At 36.8% G+C, this 20,235-nt stretch overlaps 1 protein-coding gene across 29 annotated transcripts in view; it reads left to right on the top strand.

The window, feature by feature from the left end:
- The window catches only part of TXNDC16 (thioredoxin domain containing 16), a 115,716-nt gene that overhangs the window by 14,793 nt on the left and 80,688 nt on the right, over positions 1 to 20,235 (top strand). For 25 of the 29 annotated variants that reach the window (XR_012415792.1, XR_012415795.1, XR_012415798.1 and 22 more), the window contains 3 exons: positions 501 to 575; positions 13,355 to 13,476; positions 17,479 to 17,569. Coding sequence is in view for 9 of the 29 variants with exons in the window: in XM_005561262.4 (XP_005561319.3) it covers positions 501 to 575; positions 13,355 to 13,476; positions 17,479 to 17,569 (288 nt within the window). In the remaining 20 variants the exon portion in view is untranslated. Of the gene's footprint in view, positions 1 to 500; positions 576 to 13,354; positions 13,477 to 17,478; positions 17,570 to 20,235 lie in introns of those variants that run through there. The other 4 variants (XM_073997399.1, XM_073997398.1, XM_073997407.1 and 1 more) reach the window with 3 other exon arrangements.

Here is a 20,235-nt window from a genome sequence, read left to right as displayed (position 1 = left end):
ATATGTCAGGTCCACATTTGGGTGTGTGAAATAAATGTACTTTATTTTTGAGAGATCTGCCAATCTCTCTGCATTTAGGTTTGATCTACCTGAGGTTTCTCAAATCCTTGGGATTTGGCTGAAGAAGGGGGGAGAGGTCCTGTTTTCTCAGGGACCCCCTGAGGACACTTTTTTCCTTCTTGCTTTCATCCCAGCCTAATTTGGGGAATTTATGTGTGTGTGTGTGTTGATTATGAGTTGGGGAGATTGGTAGGAATCCTTGTTTGGACTCATATTTTTTTCTAGCCTTTTTGCCAGTTCCAGAGCCTAGGCTTTTCAAAGTTAATGTATTTTTTGAGAACGTTGTATTATGTGCCAGGACTCTGGTAGGTATGTGGATAAGACACAGGCTGTAACATCAAAGACCTTATAAGCTAATGTATTTGATAGACAAGTAAATTGAATTCTAAGGAAATATTGTTGTGTTTTTAAATATTACTGTGTTTTAAAACTTTTTATAGGGGCAACATACTGCTTAGAGAATTCCCTACTGACACCTTGTTTGATGTGAATGCTATTGTCGCCCATGTTCTCTTGTAAGTACAGGGGCTACCTATTCATTTGTTTACTTGTTACTTATTTATTGATTTCATTTTAAATAACCACAATTCATTAAAATATTTCAGGGTTTTAACATTATATTTGTAGGCAACAATTTAACACAAATTACTAATCTATCTTCCCACATCAAGGATCTAAAATTTTTTTTAATGGCAAGGTATACAGAAACATGGAGATACTTTTGTAAGAGTAGGAGATGACTCAACAAAACCATATACCAAGTGAGGTCCAACTGGTGGAGTGAGGATTTTGCCAGATATCTTAGTCTGTTCAGGCTGCTATAACAGAATACCATAGACTGGGTGGCTTATAAACAACAGAAACTTGTTTTTCACAGTTCTGGAATCTGGGAGGTCCAAGATCAAAGTACTGGCAGATTTGGTGTTGGGTCAGGGCCCCTAGTTTGTAGCTGGTCATCTTTTCCCTGTGTCCTCACATGATGAAAGGATAAAGGAGCTCTCTCGGGGTCTCTTTTATTAGGGCACTAATCTCATTCATTAGGCTCTGCCCTTGAATGAGGTCATTAGGCTCTGCCCTTATGACCTCCTAATATCATCATATTGGCATTTAGAATTTCAACATATGAATTTTGGGGAGACACAAACATTTAGACCATAGTACCAGGTAGGAACCTCATCTTTGTTTTTTATTTTTTTTAATTTTTTTAAATTTTGAGATGGAGTCTTACTCTGTCACCCAGGCTGGAGTGCAGTGGCATGATCTTGGCTTACTGCAACCTCCACCTCCCAGGCTCAAGCGATCCTCCCACCTCAGCCTCCCGAGTAGCTGGGACCATAGGCATGTGCCACTCATCTTCGTTATTCTCATGGGGATTTTTTAAGTACCTGGCTTTCTTCTTATCCCAGCTGGATTTCTTTCTGGATTCTCTAGCTCTGTGCCTGCCCAGTTAGTATGGAAAGAGTTTGTCCCAGCACATACCTCAGTGTTTACTGAGAGAGAAAGTTTTAAGTTTTCTGGCCTGGAATCTCCATGCCTGGTATTTAGGTCTATCTGGGGACCATTCTTGGAATCTTTCCCTGAATTAAGTCTGATATTCTCTTCCGTAACAGAGCTAGAAAATATAACTTGTTAAGGACACAGGTTTACATGGACTTTTCCAATTTAATGTTATAAGCCTGTTGTCCACTAAGACCTTTGCTGACATTGACGGTCTTTTTCTCCTTGGGTCTCCTCTTCCTCTCTTACCTACAAAAATTGGTAGTTTAACTCCTGGAAATTCAAAACTTACAGGTGAAAAGTTGTGCTTATCACTTTACAAATGTTCCAGTCCCAATAATATGTTAACAAAAGGCCTTTAGAAATTCCTGACAACCATGGGCCCTGATATTTGTAGACTAAGGAACCAATTGTAATGAGTGAAGATGGTCTTTTGAGGAAGGAATTCCTTGGAATCCCTTTCCTGGGACAGAGGGGTAGCCATCTTGATGGTGGGAGTTCTATGAAGCTTAGCAAGAAGTCCAAGTAATAGATATGACATTTGTTCTCAGGAAGCTTACTAGTTAGCAGCTGTTTTTCCAGTGGATACCTGATGACCCAGAAATGAGGGTGAAGAAACAGAAAAAAAAGTCTTTTCATAAAGTATGAATCCACATTTGACACCAAATCCTGGAGTGGCATATCCACATTGAACAACTTGATGACAAGGTGGTTTTGAAACAGCTGGCGCTAGATATGGAGAGGCTGTCAGCACTGAGGACTGTGTTATCTAAACTGGTTACCCCATGAGGCTCAGCTCATTCAATCCTCCTTTAGTAGTGTCCTGTTCTAAGTGCTGTACTAATGCTGATTTATAGAACTTGAAATCCACAAATAAATTATTCCCCATGTTCCTGCTGTGTGCCAGACACTTGTTAGACATTGGCTATAAAAAACAGAATAGGATATGGCTTCTGTTCTCTAGGAATTTAGTGTTGCACAGACAGATACAGAAACAGGATCTATTATTAATATGTGATAAGTAAGGAACATAGTAGAAGTATGTATGCATAAGGGCTAATGGATCCACAGAGAAGGGAATAGTTACTCATGTCTAGAATGAGGGTGGATATTTATTAGGTGGGCTTCCTGAAGGAAGTGGCAGTTGGGATGAGTGTTAAAGGATAAGTACTTGGTGAAAAAGGGGAAGATGGGAAAAGCAAGAGGAACTTTGTGACAAAGGCATAGAGCAGCCATGTTCAATCTTTTTTTTGGCTTCCCTGGGCTGCATTGGAAGAAGAATTGTCTTGGTCCGCACATAAAATACACTAATGATAGCCGACAAGCTTAAAAATATTTGCAAAAACATCTCATAATGTTTAAAGAAAGTTTACAAATTTGTGTTGGCCCATATTCAAAGCTGTACTGGGCTGCATGTGGCCCATGAGCCACCACAGGTTGGACAAGCTTGTCATAGAGGTTAGAAGTAGTTGGGAGAAGGTGGTGGTTTTACCAGAGTATAAAATGTGAAGCAGGAGATAAGAGTAGAAGAGTAGACATGGGGTCAGAGGAAGGGAATTTTTGTTTTCCCTTTGTATAAGCTTAGGCTTTTGGGTAGCCACTGAAAAGTGAGGAGTCCAGCTCTAGGCCAACATCCTTATGTGATCTTTCAGGCCTGATCGTATGCAATATTCCAAGGCTATACCTGTCAAACCTTTATCTATTATATAAGAGGTATAATATATATACACATATATATACCTAGGTATTATATATATGTATATACACACAAATACATATATAGATATTTTATATATAATATATAATAGATATATAAAAATATATGTAATAGGTATTATATATAAATACATATAATAGGTATTATATAAATATGTAGAATAGGTATTATATATAAATATGTAGAATAGGTGTTATGTATAATTATATAGAATAGGTATTTATATAATTATAGTAATTATTAATATCTATTCTATATAATTATAATACATATTATATATTATAATATAGGTATTATACATAATTTATGTAATATGTATTATGTAATAATTTATATAATAGGTATTATAATAATAGATATTATATATAAATACACACATATATATACCTTGGTATAATATATATACCAGTATATGAAAGATTGATTTCTGCATACTAATTTTGTGTCTTTCAATCTTATGGATTTTTATTATAAATTGAAAAATGAACTAGTTACAACTATTATACTTATTAATAATAAGCAAAATAGTATTTCTCTTATATTAAGGATATTATTACTGTAACTTATTACTAAGCAATTTTTTCTGTTTATATTCTTGCCTTTTTTCTAAGATACTCTTATCTACTATTAGATATGTACATAAGAGCTGTATATATATATCATATATAATTCTACATTTACATTTTATTAGTCAGTAAACAGGCAAGTCAAAATTTCCTGGGATTGCCTCCATTTACAAAAATTCATTGACATACATATGAAAATATATTAATTTTAACTATTCCATTATTTTTGATCTAAATCCACTACTTAGCCTAATAATAAGAAGAAATATTTACAGATGTTTGGATTTTTCTCAAAATACTTGTTTATGAACTAAAAGCTTGCATTACAGAATATGTGTTACTTTATTTGCCTTGCTTTTTAAAAATGTGTAACCCATGCTATTACTTTTATCCCAAAGCATTTGAATTGTTCCTTATTTAGAATGTTTTACTCTGGACCAGTGACCTACAGTTATACTTGAACTTTGCTACTTCGTCAACAGAAAAGATCAACGTTTTAGATAATTTGTTATTTTCAGAATATGGAATTGAAGAAAAAATTAAGTTAGTGAAATCTGAGATAGAATAACAAGTATAAACTTAGGATTATGTTTATACTAATTGTTAATATTTGAAACATATATTTTTGGACCATTATTGTCAATTATGTACCTTTTTTGGTAGGATATTTACAATATTGCTGAAACATCATTGATTTAAAATATAGTGACTTGCCAGTCTATTAAAATTTTCTCGCATTGATTTTGCAGGATATAGTAAGTGAAATACATCAAATGGTTAGGGCATAGCATAATACTTTTTACATAGGAGAGGGGGTGTTAAGTCCAAAACTCTGAAGAGTCTGAGTTGTTACCCTACTTGTGTGTCTGTGTTTTATATATATATGTGTGTTATACACACATAGAAGACCTCTGAATTTGAGAACTGACCTTACAGCAATAACAGCAGCCAGAGTAGCATGGTAGTGCAATCTTCATAGCTAGTTCTCTGCAGAATGACAAGGCAAGAGTCAGATGCTTATTCCTATACATAGCAAGGTTTGAAGGAGAACTTCAACATTATTAATATCCGAGTTTATATAGGAGCTGACACACTTACTCTTCCCCTCTGAAAAGAAAGTGCTTATCTTTTACTGTGGAATGTAAGAGCAGAAGAGGAAGGCCTCTATCCCTAAATATAAGCATTTGACTCTGGGGAAGAGAAGATAGTGTGTAGAAAAAACAAAAATTATTTTTCCTTTGTTCCCTCAAAGCATAGAATACTTGTGCGACCAGATGTTTGAGGAGTCTTCTCCACACACCACCTCTGTAGCTGACATCAGTGGGGTGTCCTGTCATTCAATTCTGAGGGTACCTACCTGAAGATAGTATCAGATCCTGCATGTTGAAGGCCAAGTCCCCAAGACTGCCCCCTACCTGAGATGCCAGTCACATAGGACAGAAGCTCCCATGCTTCTGTCTGAACAGCTATAAATTTGGGTTCTCATGGCTCCAACAAGCCCCTCATCGGGCTTGGCTGTTTCTCTAGAGTGGCTCACAGAACTCAGGGGAACAATTATTTGCGTTTATTGGTTTATTACAAAGGGTATTGCAAAGGATACAGATGAAAAGATGCATGGGGCAGGGCACATGGGAAGGGGCGTGGAGCTTCCATGCCCTCCCCTGGTGTGCCACCCTCCAGGAACTTCTGTGCATTTTGCTATCTGGAAACTCTTCAAGCTCTGTCCCTTTGGGGTTTTATGGAGACTTTGTTATGTAGATATGATTGATTAAACCATTGGCCATTGGTGACCAAGTAACCTTTAGCACCTCTCTCCTCCTCAGAGATTGAGGGTTGGAGCTGAAAGTCCTAACCCTCTAATCATGCCTTGGTCTTTTAGTGACCAGGCCTCATCCCAAAGCTATCCGCCAGTCAACAGTCAGCACATTAGCTTACACAAGACATCAGTTTGGTGGAGATTGTAAGGATATTAAGAGTTGTATGCCAGGAAGCGGGGTTGAGGACCAAATATATATTTTGCAATATGACAGATATGTTTTATTTCTCTTTGAATGGAAGCAGATGGCTCCTGGAGAAAAGGAAACATGCCTGGAATGAGAATTCTCCATTTTTCTATCTTGCTAGATTTGATCTTCAGGAGACTTGATCTGTGTGGGAGCACTGGGAGAGCAACACAGGATTTCTTTCTACAGGGGCACATATAAATGCATATAGTATACATGTATGTGGCATAAATATTACAAGGTTTCACAAAAACTGAACACATTGGTTGATAGGAATGATATGGGGAAGCTGGGGGTGGGGGATGAAGGACTTTTAGGTAGACTCTTTAGTCTTTAACTTTTTTGGTACCTTTTGTGTTTCGAATCCTATAAAAGTATTACCACTTTGTGAAATAAATGAAATTTAAATTAAAAATGAGATTTGGATTTATAGTCTAAAAATTCTTAACTCTGCTTTCTAAATGTACAAAGTGAAAAGTGGTAGAATTGAGTGGTTCATTCACTATGTGAGGAAAATTTTACTTCCAGCTTCTAGATGGGGTTAAGAATGGTAATACAGTTGGCCCTCTATATTCACAGGTTCTGCATCTGTGGATTCAACTCCAAGTGCATCAAAAATATTTGAAAAAAGCAATCAAATATAACAATACAACAGTAAAAAAAATAAAATTTAAAATATGGTATAACATATATACTATATTATATACACTATATATACTATTTATACTATATATACACTATATAGATACTGTATATACCATATATACTACATATACACTATACTATATATACTATAACATATATGCTATATAAAATATAGTATAACATAGCATTTACATTGTATTAGGTATGATAAGTAATTTAGAGATTTTTTTTTTTTTTTTTTGGGACGGAGTCTCGCTCTGTCGCCCAGGCTGGAGTGCAGTGGCCGGATCTCGTCTCACTGCAAGTTCTGCCTCCCAGAATTATGCCATTCTCCTGCCTCAACCTCACGAGTAGCTGGGACTACAGGCGCCCACCACCACGCCCGGCTAGTTTTTTTTGTATTTTTTTAGTAGAGACAGGGTTTCACCTTGTTAGCCGGGATGGTCTCGATCTCCTGACCTTGTGATCCGCCCGTCTCGGCCTTCCAAAGTGCTGGGATTATAGGCTTGAGCCACCGTGCCCGGCCAATTTAGAGATGATTTAAAGTATACAGGGAGATGTGTGTAGGTTATAGCAAATTCTCTGCCGTTTTATATGGGACTTGAGCATCCATGGGTTTTGGTATCCAAGAATCAATCCTGGATATCAATCCCCTGAGGATACTGAGAGAGGATTGTATTTAGAAAAGGAAAGTAACAACTGATTTTTATATTAATTAATTAATAATTATTATTATTTTGAGATGGAGTCTCACTCTGTCACTCAGGCTGGAGTGCAATGGTGCAGTATCAGCTCACTGCAACCTCCGCCTCCTGGGTTCAAGCAATTCTCCTGCCTCAGCCTCCTGAGTAGCTGGGATTACAGGCTTGCGCCACCACGCCTGGCTAATTTTTTTTTTTTTTTTTTTTTTTGTATTTTTAGTAGAGACAGGGTTTTACCATGTTGGTCAGGCTGGTCTCGAACTCCTGATCTTGTGATCCGCCCGCCTCAGCCTCCTGAAGTGTTGGGATTACAGGTGTGAGCCACTGCGCCCGGCCCAACTAATTTTTATTGATTGAGAATATGAGCAATTTATATTTATTTTCCTTGTTCTTATGTGTTATACTTGCAGCCTCATGAGATTATTGTGATGATCAAAATAACACGTGAAAATAATGTGTTATGGATTTTTCCCAGTGATCTAAAATGTTATTTGTTTTATATATATATAAATGCAGGAAGTTTTATTTATCAGTTAAGAAGAAAAAACAAATGTGAGTTCATGGTGTGGCAGTTGCTGGGAATATTTGCCGTGAGGCAGCAGTTGCAATGAAAGGCCATTCTTCTTTTTCTTTTCTTTTTCTTTTTTTTTTTTAGTTTCACTCTTGTTGCCCAGGCTGGAGTGCAATGGCGTGATTTCGGCCTTGTGCAATCCCCACCTCCTGGGTTTATGCGATTCTCCTGCCTCAGCCTCACGAGTAGCTGGGATTACAGGCACTTGCCACCATGGCCAGCTAATTTTTTGTATTTTTAGTAGAGACAGGGTTTCACCATGTTGGCCAAGCTGGTCTCAAACTCTGGACCTCAGGTGATCCACCGCCTCAGCCTCCCAAAGTGCTGGGATTACAGGAAGTGAGCTACCATGCCCAGCCCGTTCTTTTTTACCTGTACTCATTGTTGACTCCTAAGAATCCTCAGGCCAGGTGAGGTGGCTCACACTGTAATCCCAGCACTTTGGGAGGCTAAGGGAAGAGGATCACTTGAGGCCAGGAGTTCAAGATCAGCCTGGGCAATATAATGAGACCCCAGTCTCTACAAAAAAATTTTAGGAATTAGCCAGGCATGGTGATGTGTGCCTGTCATCCTAGTTCCTTGGATGAAGCTGAGACAGGAGAATGGCTTGAGCCCAGAAGCTTGAGGCTGCAGTAAGCTATGATTTTGCCACTCAGCCTGTGTGACGGAGCAAGACCCTCAAAATAAATAAATAAATAAAATGATGCAAAAGAAAAAAAATCACCAAATGATGCAAAAGGAAAAGATAATCCAGTAAGAAACAGTGAAACCTCATTGACTCTTTATTAAGATATGGTACTTCTTGTGACAATACTGTATTTTATTAGAAAACAGAAGTTCCTTTCCTTTTATGTTACCCATACTACTCATAACATGAACTTCAAATATTAGAAGAATGATTTTTAACTGTCATAGTTTCTACTAATATTTTATTCTTTAACACATTACTGCAGACCGTAAGGATTGAGTGTTTAGGCACTGTTACTGTATAACCTCAGGGGAAAGTTACTTTTACAACTGTCCTCCTCTAAAACTCCTGAACTGTGCCCATGCTGGTCTCTTCTGAATAGATATTGAGCTATTGCTCATTCTTTTATCTGTATCAGATTTGTTCCTATAAGATACTGTCAGGTGGGTTCCTGTTCGATAATGACGTACTTTTTACTGGGAAATTATGAGAAAAAATTGCTTTTCTTGGATTTGAATTCCTTACAGCTCTGTTAATTGGTATTAATGGTTATATCTCCAAACTGCAAAGTTTTATACAAAGTGCTTCTACCAGTGCATACGTGGTACATGACATATATTAGGTGCTTAAATTTTGGATTTGTGGATGATGAATTTGGAAGTTTTACTTTTTCGTTGTTAAGAATGGGAAGACCAGAAATACTCTTAAATTTTAAGGTCATAAAATTGTTTCTAGTAGTAAGAATTTTATAAGAAACAAGCTAATAGGAGAATATATAATTTATGACAAAAGACTGAGACTGATATTTGCGAACTTTATTATTGTACTCTCAAGAGGTGGCTTCTACCTGTTTGATTTGTTTTTAATCTGTGTTAATTTAGATATACTTATTAAAAGAGTTTGGGATATTTCTTTTTATGTGTGAATCTGCCCCGTCATAATACACAGTAATTAATTTAGATAAAAGTCATTTCTTCCTCTCTTTTTTTTTTCCTGGGGGTTTTGGTATGGTAAAACATTTACATTTTCCTTTTTGTTGGGTTCTGAGAATTTGAATGATGACAGAAATGTAATACAGAAACTGTCTGTATCTCGAAAAAGATTGAGTTGCCTGCTGCTCTAAAAGTAGGGTCAGGTAGACCCTTCGTTGTTTTTCTTTCTGACACCCACTCAATTCTTGGCCAAATATCTTATCTACCTAATAGTTATTGCAGGAAAATCTCAGGAAAAGCATGCCAAAGAAAATGAAGGCCTTTCTGGGACAGGAAGAACCTAGTTAGAGCAGCCCCAGGCTGTTTTACCCCATCAACAGAGCAAGAAAATCCCAAGAGAGACTTTTCCTTTAACCCATTTTGTCAGTATTTCTCCTCTTTGGAACTGGAGTAAGGAAGCACAGACTGTGGAATGGATCCTCATATTCTGAAAATTAATATATTAAAGAATATATTAAAGTGAGGAAGCCATTGGGAGAAATAATAGAGATCATTACATTATGAATGTCATTAGTTTTGGTTATTATTATGTCATGGATAATGACTACTTAATGAGCTTTGGGACATTAGGCAGGGTAACCTCTTTAAGCCCCATGACCTTATCTTTAAAATGGGGTTAATGATAGTTCTACTTTCAGATGGTTGCCATGAAAATTAAACAAGACAGAGTGCATTGCTGAGGATTTTTAGTTATAAGCCCTAGAATCTGGGTCTGACTGGCTTAAGCAGAAAAGGATTTGGAGGGGATATAGGAAATCTCAGCCTTGCTAGAAGAGCTGGAGAACTGGACTCAAAGGTTAGACAGCTCTGGATACAGTGAAAGTTATGATACAGAATGAGTCTGAGGAAGACAGCTGCATTATTGCTGAGCATTAGATACTATGGCTTGCATTACCTGCATTGGGGCTGTGACTAACACTTGTCATTGCTACCTTTGAAGCCAACTGTTATTGCCACTGCCTCTTGAAATAATTCTTTACTGTTCCTTGTTCTTGGTATCACTTGCTCCTGCTTCAGAATCTCAGGCAAGTGATTGTTTGTCAGATAGTCATGCCTTGTAACAAGGAATCTGGGAAAGCAAGGTTGACAGTGTGATCTTTCACTTGGGCTCTGCCTACCTTGAAGACTTTGAAAACTGGACAAAGCAAAAGGGAGTGGGCAGCCCCCAAATTGACAAATTGCCACTATTCATAAAGTGCTTAGTACTATGCCTAGCATGTGGTAAGTACCTAATAAATATTTGCCAGTCTTTATTGCAAACAATGGTTGGGGAGAGTTGTACACTCAGATTTAATTTTTGAAGCAAATAGATTGGAGATAATAAAACAATAAAAGTAATGACTAGGTGAATGTAATTTCCAAGCCTAGAATTTACATGGTAGTCCAATTAAGTTAACTAGATTGTACCACCCAACTGTTTTGAAGTAACTGAAGGGTGATTCTGGACTTGTTAGTCAAAATGTATAGGCAGTCAATAGTTCAGCTTGCCACTGAGACTCTATTGCCATTCTTTAGTTGCCACCTTTCCACCTGGTTTCCCATTTTTATGAGTGGTCAGTAATACAATTTAGAAAATTCTGGCCTTGGTGTCAGAAGCTCTACCAGCAACTAGAAGTATGATTTGGAGCAGGTTACTTAGTCTCTCAGATTGCTGTCTGTGTGTGAGTATGTGTGTAATACTGTTCCAGAAGTATTGTTGAAGGGTTAAATGAAAACCTGAAAATATCTAGCACATAGTGAATACTGCCCAGCAAATATTTCTTATAAAAGCAAAACGAGAGCCCTAGGAATGATAGAAGATCAAGTTTTACATTTCTTTTAAAAAGTGGAAGAAATCTGTAATGAATGGGGAAATATTTCAGCCAGCGTAAGTTAGGGCAGCGCTTTCAGGGTGCCTGCTAAGTGGAAATATTTTTATAGTAATACTAAGGCATTATTTGGCTTTTTCACTTTCATTCCCTCATGAATGGGGTTTGGGGGTTCTAGAGGCTACATGATGTGTGATGTCACAACAGATTGGATACAGGAGCAGAAATGAACATCCAGCTGTCTTCTATTTAGTCCGATATTAAAGATATTTGCAAAAAATGTAAAACAAGGCCAGGTGCGGTGGCTCACGCCTGTTATCCCAGCACTTTGGGAGGCCGAGGCGGGCAGATCACGAGGTCAGGAGTTCGAGACCAGCCTGGCCAATATGGTGAAACTGCATCTGTACTAAAAATCCAAAAAAAAATAGGTATAGAGGTGCGCACCTCTAGTCCCAGCTACTCAGGAGGCTGAGGCAGAAGAATCGCTTGAACCCAGGATGCGGAGGTTGCAGTGAGCTGAGATCGTGCCACTGCACTCCAGCCTGGGCAATAGAGCAAGACTCCATCTCAAAAAAAAAAAAAAAGGTAAAACAATACCATTCTTCACTAAGTTTTCCTTTGGTTTTGTAAATTTTAGTTATTTTTTAAATAAAAAGTATTTATGTTAACATGTAATGGCATTTATTTTTAAGAATTAATAAATATTTTTAAATTCCTGTTTTAATTCCTATTTTGGCAACTATTGATAAACATAACTTACATAAACAAAAGCTCCTTGAGGACCTCAGTAATTTTAAAGGATATAAAAGTTTCCTGAGACCAAAAGTTTGAGAACTGCTGTATTAGGAAAAACTTTATAGGAGGAACTGTGTTTGACTAATTTATTTGAAGTATTTGAGTGAACTTTTGTTCGTTTAAGTATTGGACCTGCAACATGAAAATTTTGAAGTTTTCAAAAGTTTTTGAAGTTTAGCCTATCAAAAATACACAACTTATGCACATGGGGATTAAGTGGAATGAGTTGTTAGGGATAGATAATTTATACAGAAGTAGACAACTTTAAAAAAGGGATAATTTGGGATGAATAAATATGATCAGTCAATCTGACTTATGCACCGAAGGGATGATTTGGAAGAATTACAGTCAGGTGGAAAGATCACTGGACTAGTACTGAGAACACCTGTTCTGTATTCTGTCCCTGGCTTCTTGATGCAATAAATGTGTTTTTGAGTAAGCTCTTCAGTGTTTTGAACTTCCATTTTTTCAAATAAAGAATGAGTAAGTAATTCCTGCCCTACTTTTTCTTTCATTCATTCAATAAATATTTATTGAATATCTACAATGTACTAGGCTGTATTATAAGTTTTTACAGATATAGTGATAAAATACACAAAATCCTTGCCTCAAGGGCGTGAGGGTTTAATGAGAAAGGTGGGGATAAACAAGTAAATAAATATATAAATAATTATAAATTGTAATAAGTACTATAAAGGAATCAACTAGTGAAATGAGAGGAAAATGCTACAGGCTTTACTTACACAAGACCAACAGGGAAGACTTCTCTGAGGCAATGATGTTTAATCTGAGATCATACTTATAAAATGGAACAAAAGGAATAGCTTCCAGCAAAGAAAACTGTGTGCAGAGGCTCTGAGGTTTGCCTAGAATGTTGTAAACATGAGGAATGGTAGAACAAAATGAGGTTGGAGAGATAGACAAGGTCTAGGTCTTGTTAGACCTTATAGGCCATGCAAAGAAGCCTGCTGTTTAGGTTTGTGAAGGGCTTAAATGTGTTCAAGGCTGAGAGATCTATGTGGGATTATTTGGCCAGACTAGGGTGTTAGTGAATACAGTTTTAATCTGTTGAGACCATTGTAATAGAGAATGAACACCGTCTCACAACTGTCCCTGGTTGATGTTCTCAGAGACAGATTAATGATCTGGAGAGTGATTCTAATTTAGTATCATTAAAATGCTTACATTATCACTACTGATAATTTGTTCAATGGAGATATATTTCTCTTTTGGTTAGGTTCTTTAACTGAAGTGTGGTGTCACTAAATACATACCAGATTTTTCTACTAATTATGTCTGTATTTATTTCAGTGCTCTTCTTTTTAATGAAGTGAAATATATTACCAACCTGGAAGACCTTCAGAACATAGAAAATGCTCTGAAAGGAAAAGCAAATATTATATTCTCATATGTAAGAGCCACTGGAATACCAGGTATTCTTTGACTTTTGCTTTAATCTTTGCTGTGCCTCTGTACTTATGTATGCTGAAGTACTTAAGATAGTGTATTTTCTTACTACAGTCTTAATATTTAAAATAAATCTAAAGCATCTTTACTATTACACTATTTTTCTTTAAATGGGCAGCATAATACAGTGGTTGAACAAGAACTCTCTAGGTTAGACTTCTTGCCATACTGATTACTTGTAGTGAGTCCCTGGACAAGTTACTTAATTTCAGTTTCCTAGTGATGGGGAAAATAAATCATGCCTACCTCTTAGTGTAATTGTGAGAATCAAATGAGCTTTAATGAATAATTAAAATTATTTTAATTAATTAATTAAATGAATAATTAAATGGTTCCTGGAGTGTAGTAGGTGCTCTCAAAGTGTTAGCTATTTCTTTCTGATTTCCTTATAGCCCTCCTGTACCTGGTGTAGTAGTGCCCAGTATTCAGTAAATAATGTTGACTAGCTTAGATTGGAAGGAGCAAAGACAGAGTAAGGGAGAAAAATAGGAAGTTATTGCAATAAGTCAAGCAAGAGATGATGCTGGGTGGCTTGGACCAGGGTGAGGGCAATGGAGGTGGCAGTAAGTTTGAATTTTAGCAGTGTTTGGAAAGTAAAACTAACTTGAGTTTGCTGATCTATTGGATATAGATTGAGAAATAGTGGAGACAAGGGTGGTTCTGGGGTTTGGGCCTGAGCTACTTGAAAGGTGAATTTGCTAGCAACTGAGGTTCAGAAGACTGTGAATAGATAGTTTGGAGAGGAAGCTCTTGGAATTCACTTTTTGACATCATACTTGTGAAATACCCAATAGACATTCAAGTAGAGATATCAATATGGTAGTTGGATATTACTAGACTGCATTTTATGTTGGGAGTACCGACTAGGGATGTAAATTTGAGAAATAAAGCTGTGAGACCAGAAGAGATCACTGAGTGAGTCTAGAAGGAAAAGAGAGGACTGAACCTATTAGATACTTCAATATTTATGTATCAGTAAGGTAAGGAGGAACCGATAAGGGAGACAGAATGAATATGGTAGAAGTGCCCAGTAAGCAAGGTAAAGACAGAATTTTAAGGTGGAGAGCAGGAACAATTGTGTCAAATGATGCTGAAAGGTTGATTTAAGATCAGAAGTGCCAAGTGGCCATTATGCCTAGCAGTGTAGAAGTTACTGGTGACCTTGACAGGCACAGTTTCTGTAGAGTGGTAGGGGTATAATGCCTAGTAGGAGGGATATAAGACAGAATAGGTAGAAAGCAATTGAAGACTGAATATGGAGACTTGTTAGAAAAGTTTTGCTATTGGGAAGGAGAAATACAGGGCACTGACTGGAAGAATATATGGGGTTAGGAGAAGAATTTTTTAAAAAGCATATTTGTATGTTAACGAGAAAGATCTGGTAGGAAAGGGGAAATGCCTCACACAGGAAAAAGAGGGGAGAGTTGCTGGAGCAAAATTTTCGAGTAAGCAAGAGAGAATGGAATCTAGTGAACAAGGGCAGGGGTTGTTCTTGGGTGGGAGCACAGAAGGTTCATCTCTGGTAACCAGAGGGATGAGAAAATATGGACATCCATTCAGCCAAGTGGGTAGATAGATATGATGCTAAGAGTTTATAAAAGTGTTTTGGTTTGTTTTTTAATTAGTTCTTTGTTCTCAGTGAAATAGACACAAAATCGTCAGCTAGTTTGAGGGAAGAGTTGAGAGAGCTATTTCGGAGGCCTGGAAATAAAGAATGGTTGTTAGGCAGCAATAATAGTTAATATCGGCAATTTAAAGTGACACCATTAGCATGGTGATGCTAGCTTGTTTTGGCTTCCCTCCTCCTCTCCCCAGCTATGTTTCCTTTTGCAGCCATAAGTATTGAACAGGCCAAACAATGAGTTAACTTGGATTATATTTTTTAGCCTAAAAAACACGGCAGGGAAATTATTATAAAGATTGACCAGGGAATTTAAGCTTAATTAGGGGGAAAGAGAAGACCAGAGAGGGAGGACCTATGGATTGTAGGTCTTGATAGGTTAGAGTTGTGTGCTATACAGAGTGAGCTGGAGATGTGTGTTTGTGTGGGGGAGGAGGCTAGATATGGAAATTAAAGAGGGGATTGCAGTAATTGGTAATTGCAAGGTGTAGAGTTAGTGGTTAAGATATGATTGAAGAAAGATGACTGTGATAAAGAAGGCCAAGGCCTGAGAGAGTGGGATTTTGAAAGGATCATCTACGTGGATAATAATAAAATTCCCAAGGATTAAGACAGGGGTAGTACTAGAGAGAGTGACATTGTGATAGAAGCTAAATTCTTCATGGAATGATGGGGAGTGATCCTGGCTGAGGTGTTTTGGGTGACTCCAAGGTGGGGTGGTGAGTGGAATAATCTGATGATACGCAATTCAAGTGCTAGGAGAATGTGTGAGGGATGGGAAGATAATTGTCTGGAAATGACAATGAGGAGAAAAAGGAAAATAAAACATGAAAAGGAGGAATCATCAAAGAAATAATTCAAGAAAATTTCCGGAACTGAAGGTTTGAGCTTCCAGATGGAATGGACCTATTGAGTCCCAGCATAGTGGATTACCACAGAGCCACACTAAAACATCCTATTTTGAAATTTTAGAATATTAGATTAAAAGACTATTCTAAAATCTTCCAGAGGGGAAAGAAGAGTTTGCAGTTCAAGGATTGAGAATCAGAATGGCATTGAACTTCTTAAATTGCTGCACTAGAAATGGAAGGAAATGGAGCAGTGTTTTCAGAATTCTCAGGGGAAATGACTAGACCCTAGAATTCTGTACCCAGCCGACTATAGCTAATTGTGAAAATAAAATTAAGACACTTTCAGATGTGCAGGACTGCAAAAGTTATCTATTCCATATGTCCTCTTGTAGGAAGGTGTTAGATAATGGGCACAAGGGAGCAATAAAGAAGACGATATTGGAAAACAGGCAAAAGGACCCAACACAAGAGAGGGAGTAAGAGAATCCTAAGGATGGCAGTTGTGCAGCAGGCCAGGTAGCAAGAGTCCATCTTGGAGCAAATCAGAAGGCTCCGTAGAAATGTTTACAAGAAGATGGATTTGGTAGTATACTTGATATATTTGAAGTATTGAGAGAGTTAGAAAATTGTGGAAGAGTTTAGGAAGAAATTAGGAAAAAAACAAAATTTTTAAAAAGATAGTTATAACTATAGTGAAGAAGTTGCTCAAAAAGGGAAAGTGGCCATTCTGTACCATATGGCTCGTCTGTAAATAGTATTTACTGTGTCAACAAAGTAAATACTAGATATTGATCTAATAAAAGTTAGAACTATATTGGGAGAGTTGGGATGGGACGTATTTACATTTGTGGAGCTAAGTTTCAGGAAAGAGAGATGATTTGTCATCTTCCACAGTAGGAAGTCAACAGATAATACTAAAACTCTTATATACATTAAGTTATATATGATACACATACACATATATGTATGAAATAAAGAGTTGAGATAAAAGAAATAAGAGAAGAAGAAATAAGAGTTGAAAGGGCTTGTCCCTTGGCAATTGGAAATGCAGTAGAGGGTGGGGAAGTGGTCATTTTTCTTAATATGCCTTGTAAAATTATTGTTTTCTTTCAGTGTAAGTTTGATTTAAAAAACTAACCCAGAAATAATATACACAGACACATACACAAATAAAACCGAACATGAAAATTGTATGGTGCGTTCATATTCTCTTTCCTACTACTAGAAAGAAACCACCACAAGTTTGTTGTATATTATATTCTCAAGTAAAACTCATTTTCTACTCCCTCTGAATTCTTCTCTTACCTTGAATAGAATAGACTTTTTATAACTTCTTTTAACTGCCTGCATTTTCCCAACTAGTATCCCTGTGAAGGATTTTTCTTTAAATATAGTAGAACATAAAGGAGGGTAGGATAATATTCAGAATAGAAGTTTACATAGAGTCACACAAACTAATTTTTCGTGTCTTCCAACTCCCTTTATCTCTTCTTCAGAGCACAGAGCAGTCATGGAAGCTGCTTTTGTGTATGGGACTACATACCAATTTGTCTTAACCACAGAAATTTCCCTTTTGGAAAGTCTTGGGTATGTATAAAAAGCATATGTCAAAATTTAAAGGTTTTTTTTTTTCTTGTTCACTTATTTCACATTACTTAGCATTTCCATTATACTCCCACAGCATGGGCTTAGATAAAGGAATCATAGCAGATGTGAAAATATAAATGAAACCTGAAATCCTCTTTATTACTATCATCTGCTGTAATACAGTCTTAAAATATACAGAAATGATGTTAGACTAAGGTAACGAAGGCAGTGTGGATAAGCTACGAGATGTGAGTGGCCAAGTGGGATATCTTAGGAATGGATCTCCTGTGGTGATCAGATGGGGGGGTAAAATAACAGCTTTCAAAATGAAGCTTCAGAAATTCTTTGTGAGACTTTTGTAAGTTACTTTGTCATAATAATCTTAAATGTATTTAGGTACAGTTTTTGAACAGAACGTTTGAATGTTTATTTTTCTTGTCTAGTTTACAATTTTAGGTAGAAGCCTATTTTCCACACTTTTTGGCTGGGCAACCTAGGGTTAAAGTTTTCTTTCTTTTTTGTTTGACTTCAAAATGCTCTTCAGGAAAATTAATCCAAAACAGGGCAAAATGGTGATTGTATGACCTTTTAATGCCATCCAAGAGTTTTTAATGAGCCCTCCTGCTGACCTCTCAGGAAACAGCAGCTATATGATATGCCACACACAAATGTTTAAAGCCCAGATGTTTTATAGCTCTACATTTAGAGGCTAGTGCATAGCAAACTGATAAGGTGAAATGACTTTTGAGGGAAGGGGAGTAGGGAGAGAAGAAAGTTTCTACAAAGAGAAGTTATATTTTTATTGCTCTGTATGACATTGACCAGCATTCCTTTTTCCATTAGTCTCTCCTTATTGACCTGTCTCATTCTGCTGGTTCTCTCATTAATGAGTTAAATAAAATGGATGCATGCTCACTGTTTGTCTGTACTGCTGATTTCCCATCCTGGAATAGGGGAAGCCTTGTTATTCTCCATACCACAGTGATTGCATGCTAGCCCCACCATTTCTCTGGGGGTTAGTTGTTTGTATTCTCTCATGTTACCAGCCTCTATATTTTTTAGTTAATGAATAATTGCAAATAATAGTGTTATTAAAACATAAAGAGGTGGTTATTTATTGGCAAGATATAGGTCCTATTATTTACCTTACACATCCTGTTAAGTTATACTATACATATATATATAGTATATGTGTGTGTATATATGTACATATATATACACGTATATATATATAGTGTATATATATACACACAGAATATGTATATATATTCTGATCTAAGACTAAGGCATGGTATTGTTGTGTAAGTTTTTTTGCTTTTCCTGTTTTTTAAATGGGAATTTAAAAATGCACAGTTATCTTCTTATCCTGTTTTTCATTTGCTTTGAGTATATGATATATTGGGGAAGTTTGGATTATCATTTCTTCATGGGTAACAAGATGGTGATGAGTCATCCCTGGACCTGAGGTGACAGGGAGAGACTATAGATTCTGAATATAGTGGTGCTGTGATATGACTTCTGGATAAAGTAGTTGGCTATTTGGATTATCTCCTCACCAGGAGTGAGGTGAATACATTCTTTCTTTCACTTGTTAATTCTTTCATTCACCAAATATTTATTGAATGCTTTCTATGTGGTGTAGACACTATTCTAGCTTCTGGCGTTATAACATCAGTTAAGACTAGTATATTACTTGCTGTATCATATTGGATCTGAGTGTGTTTGAAATTATTTGTTAAAAGCATTTATGATAGATAGTAAAAGAGAGAGCATGCCATAGGCTCCAGTACTTTCTGCTACTTCCCTGTATTCCCTTCCTAAAAAATCTGTGGGCCAAGAAGGATATTACCCATGCCCCATAAATGTTACAATCCATTAAATCAGAGGTGGGCACCTGACCTAGGGCCAGCAAATCCATTGGCTTACTTGAGCAAATGAGAGAGATGAGAGATCCTCTCTCCCAGGAACTTCGAATTGGACATGGAAAAGCTGGATTGTACAGCAGGGTAGCTGTTCTGCTCACAGGAATGTTTTGCCCTCTTGTAAGTAAAACAGAAAGATGTCTTCCCAGATTGAATTGAGAGCTGAAAAATGTTAATGGCAAACGAAGGTCCCTGAACTCTTCCTGTTCAGGTCTCTACATTTATTCTCTAACTTTTCTCTCATCCAATTATTTGAATTTTCCTTACATTCTGTGAGATTCTCTTATAAACTTCAAATAAGTTTCACTGTTTTTGTTTTCCATTATCTGCAAGCAAATGATCCCTGATAAAATAATTTTCCAACATTATTCTGTTGTTTCAGAGGCTGTGATACAGAGTCCAGCCTTAACTAGGACCTCCTGCACTCAACACTTTCCTTTCAGCAGTATGTGACTATTCAGGAATCTCCTCAACAAGTTATATGCTTTCATTGCATCTTAGGTTTTGTTTGAAATGCTCATTTGTCCTATCTTATTGGAGGGGTCATTCTCTCCCTTTTTGTTTTTTAAGCTCTGCAATAATCTCCCTTTTCTTCCCCTTCCTTCTCCTTCCTGGTTTGAAGCAGAAAGAAATATTTCCTTGTTCCTTGTAGTATTTTTGCATATTATAGCACTTACAAACTACATTTTAATTGTTTGACTAACTGTCTCTCCTTCAAGGATGTAATTGTCTTATTTACCTTTA

This window comes from Macaca fascicularis, chromosome 7 (assembly GCF_037993035.2).
Source record: "Macaca fascicularis isolate 582-1 chromosome 7, T2T-MFA8v1.1".
NCBI lineage: Eukaryota > Metazoa > Chordata > Mammalia > Primates > Cercopithecidae > Macaca > Macaca fascicularis.
Note: the sequence above shows the minus strand (reverse complement) of the source record. Positions and strands in the feature narration are given on the sequence as shown.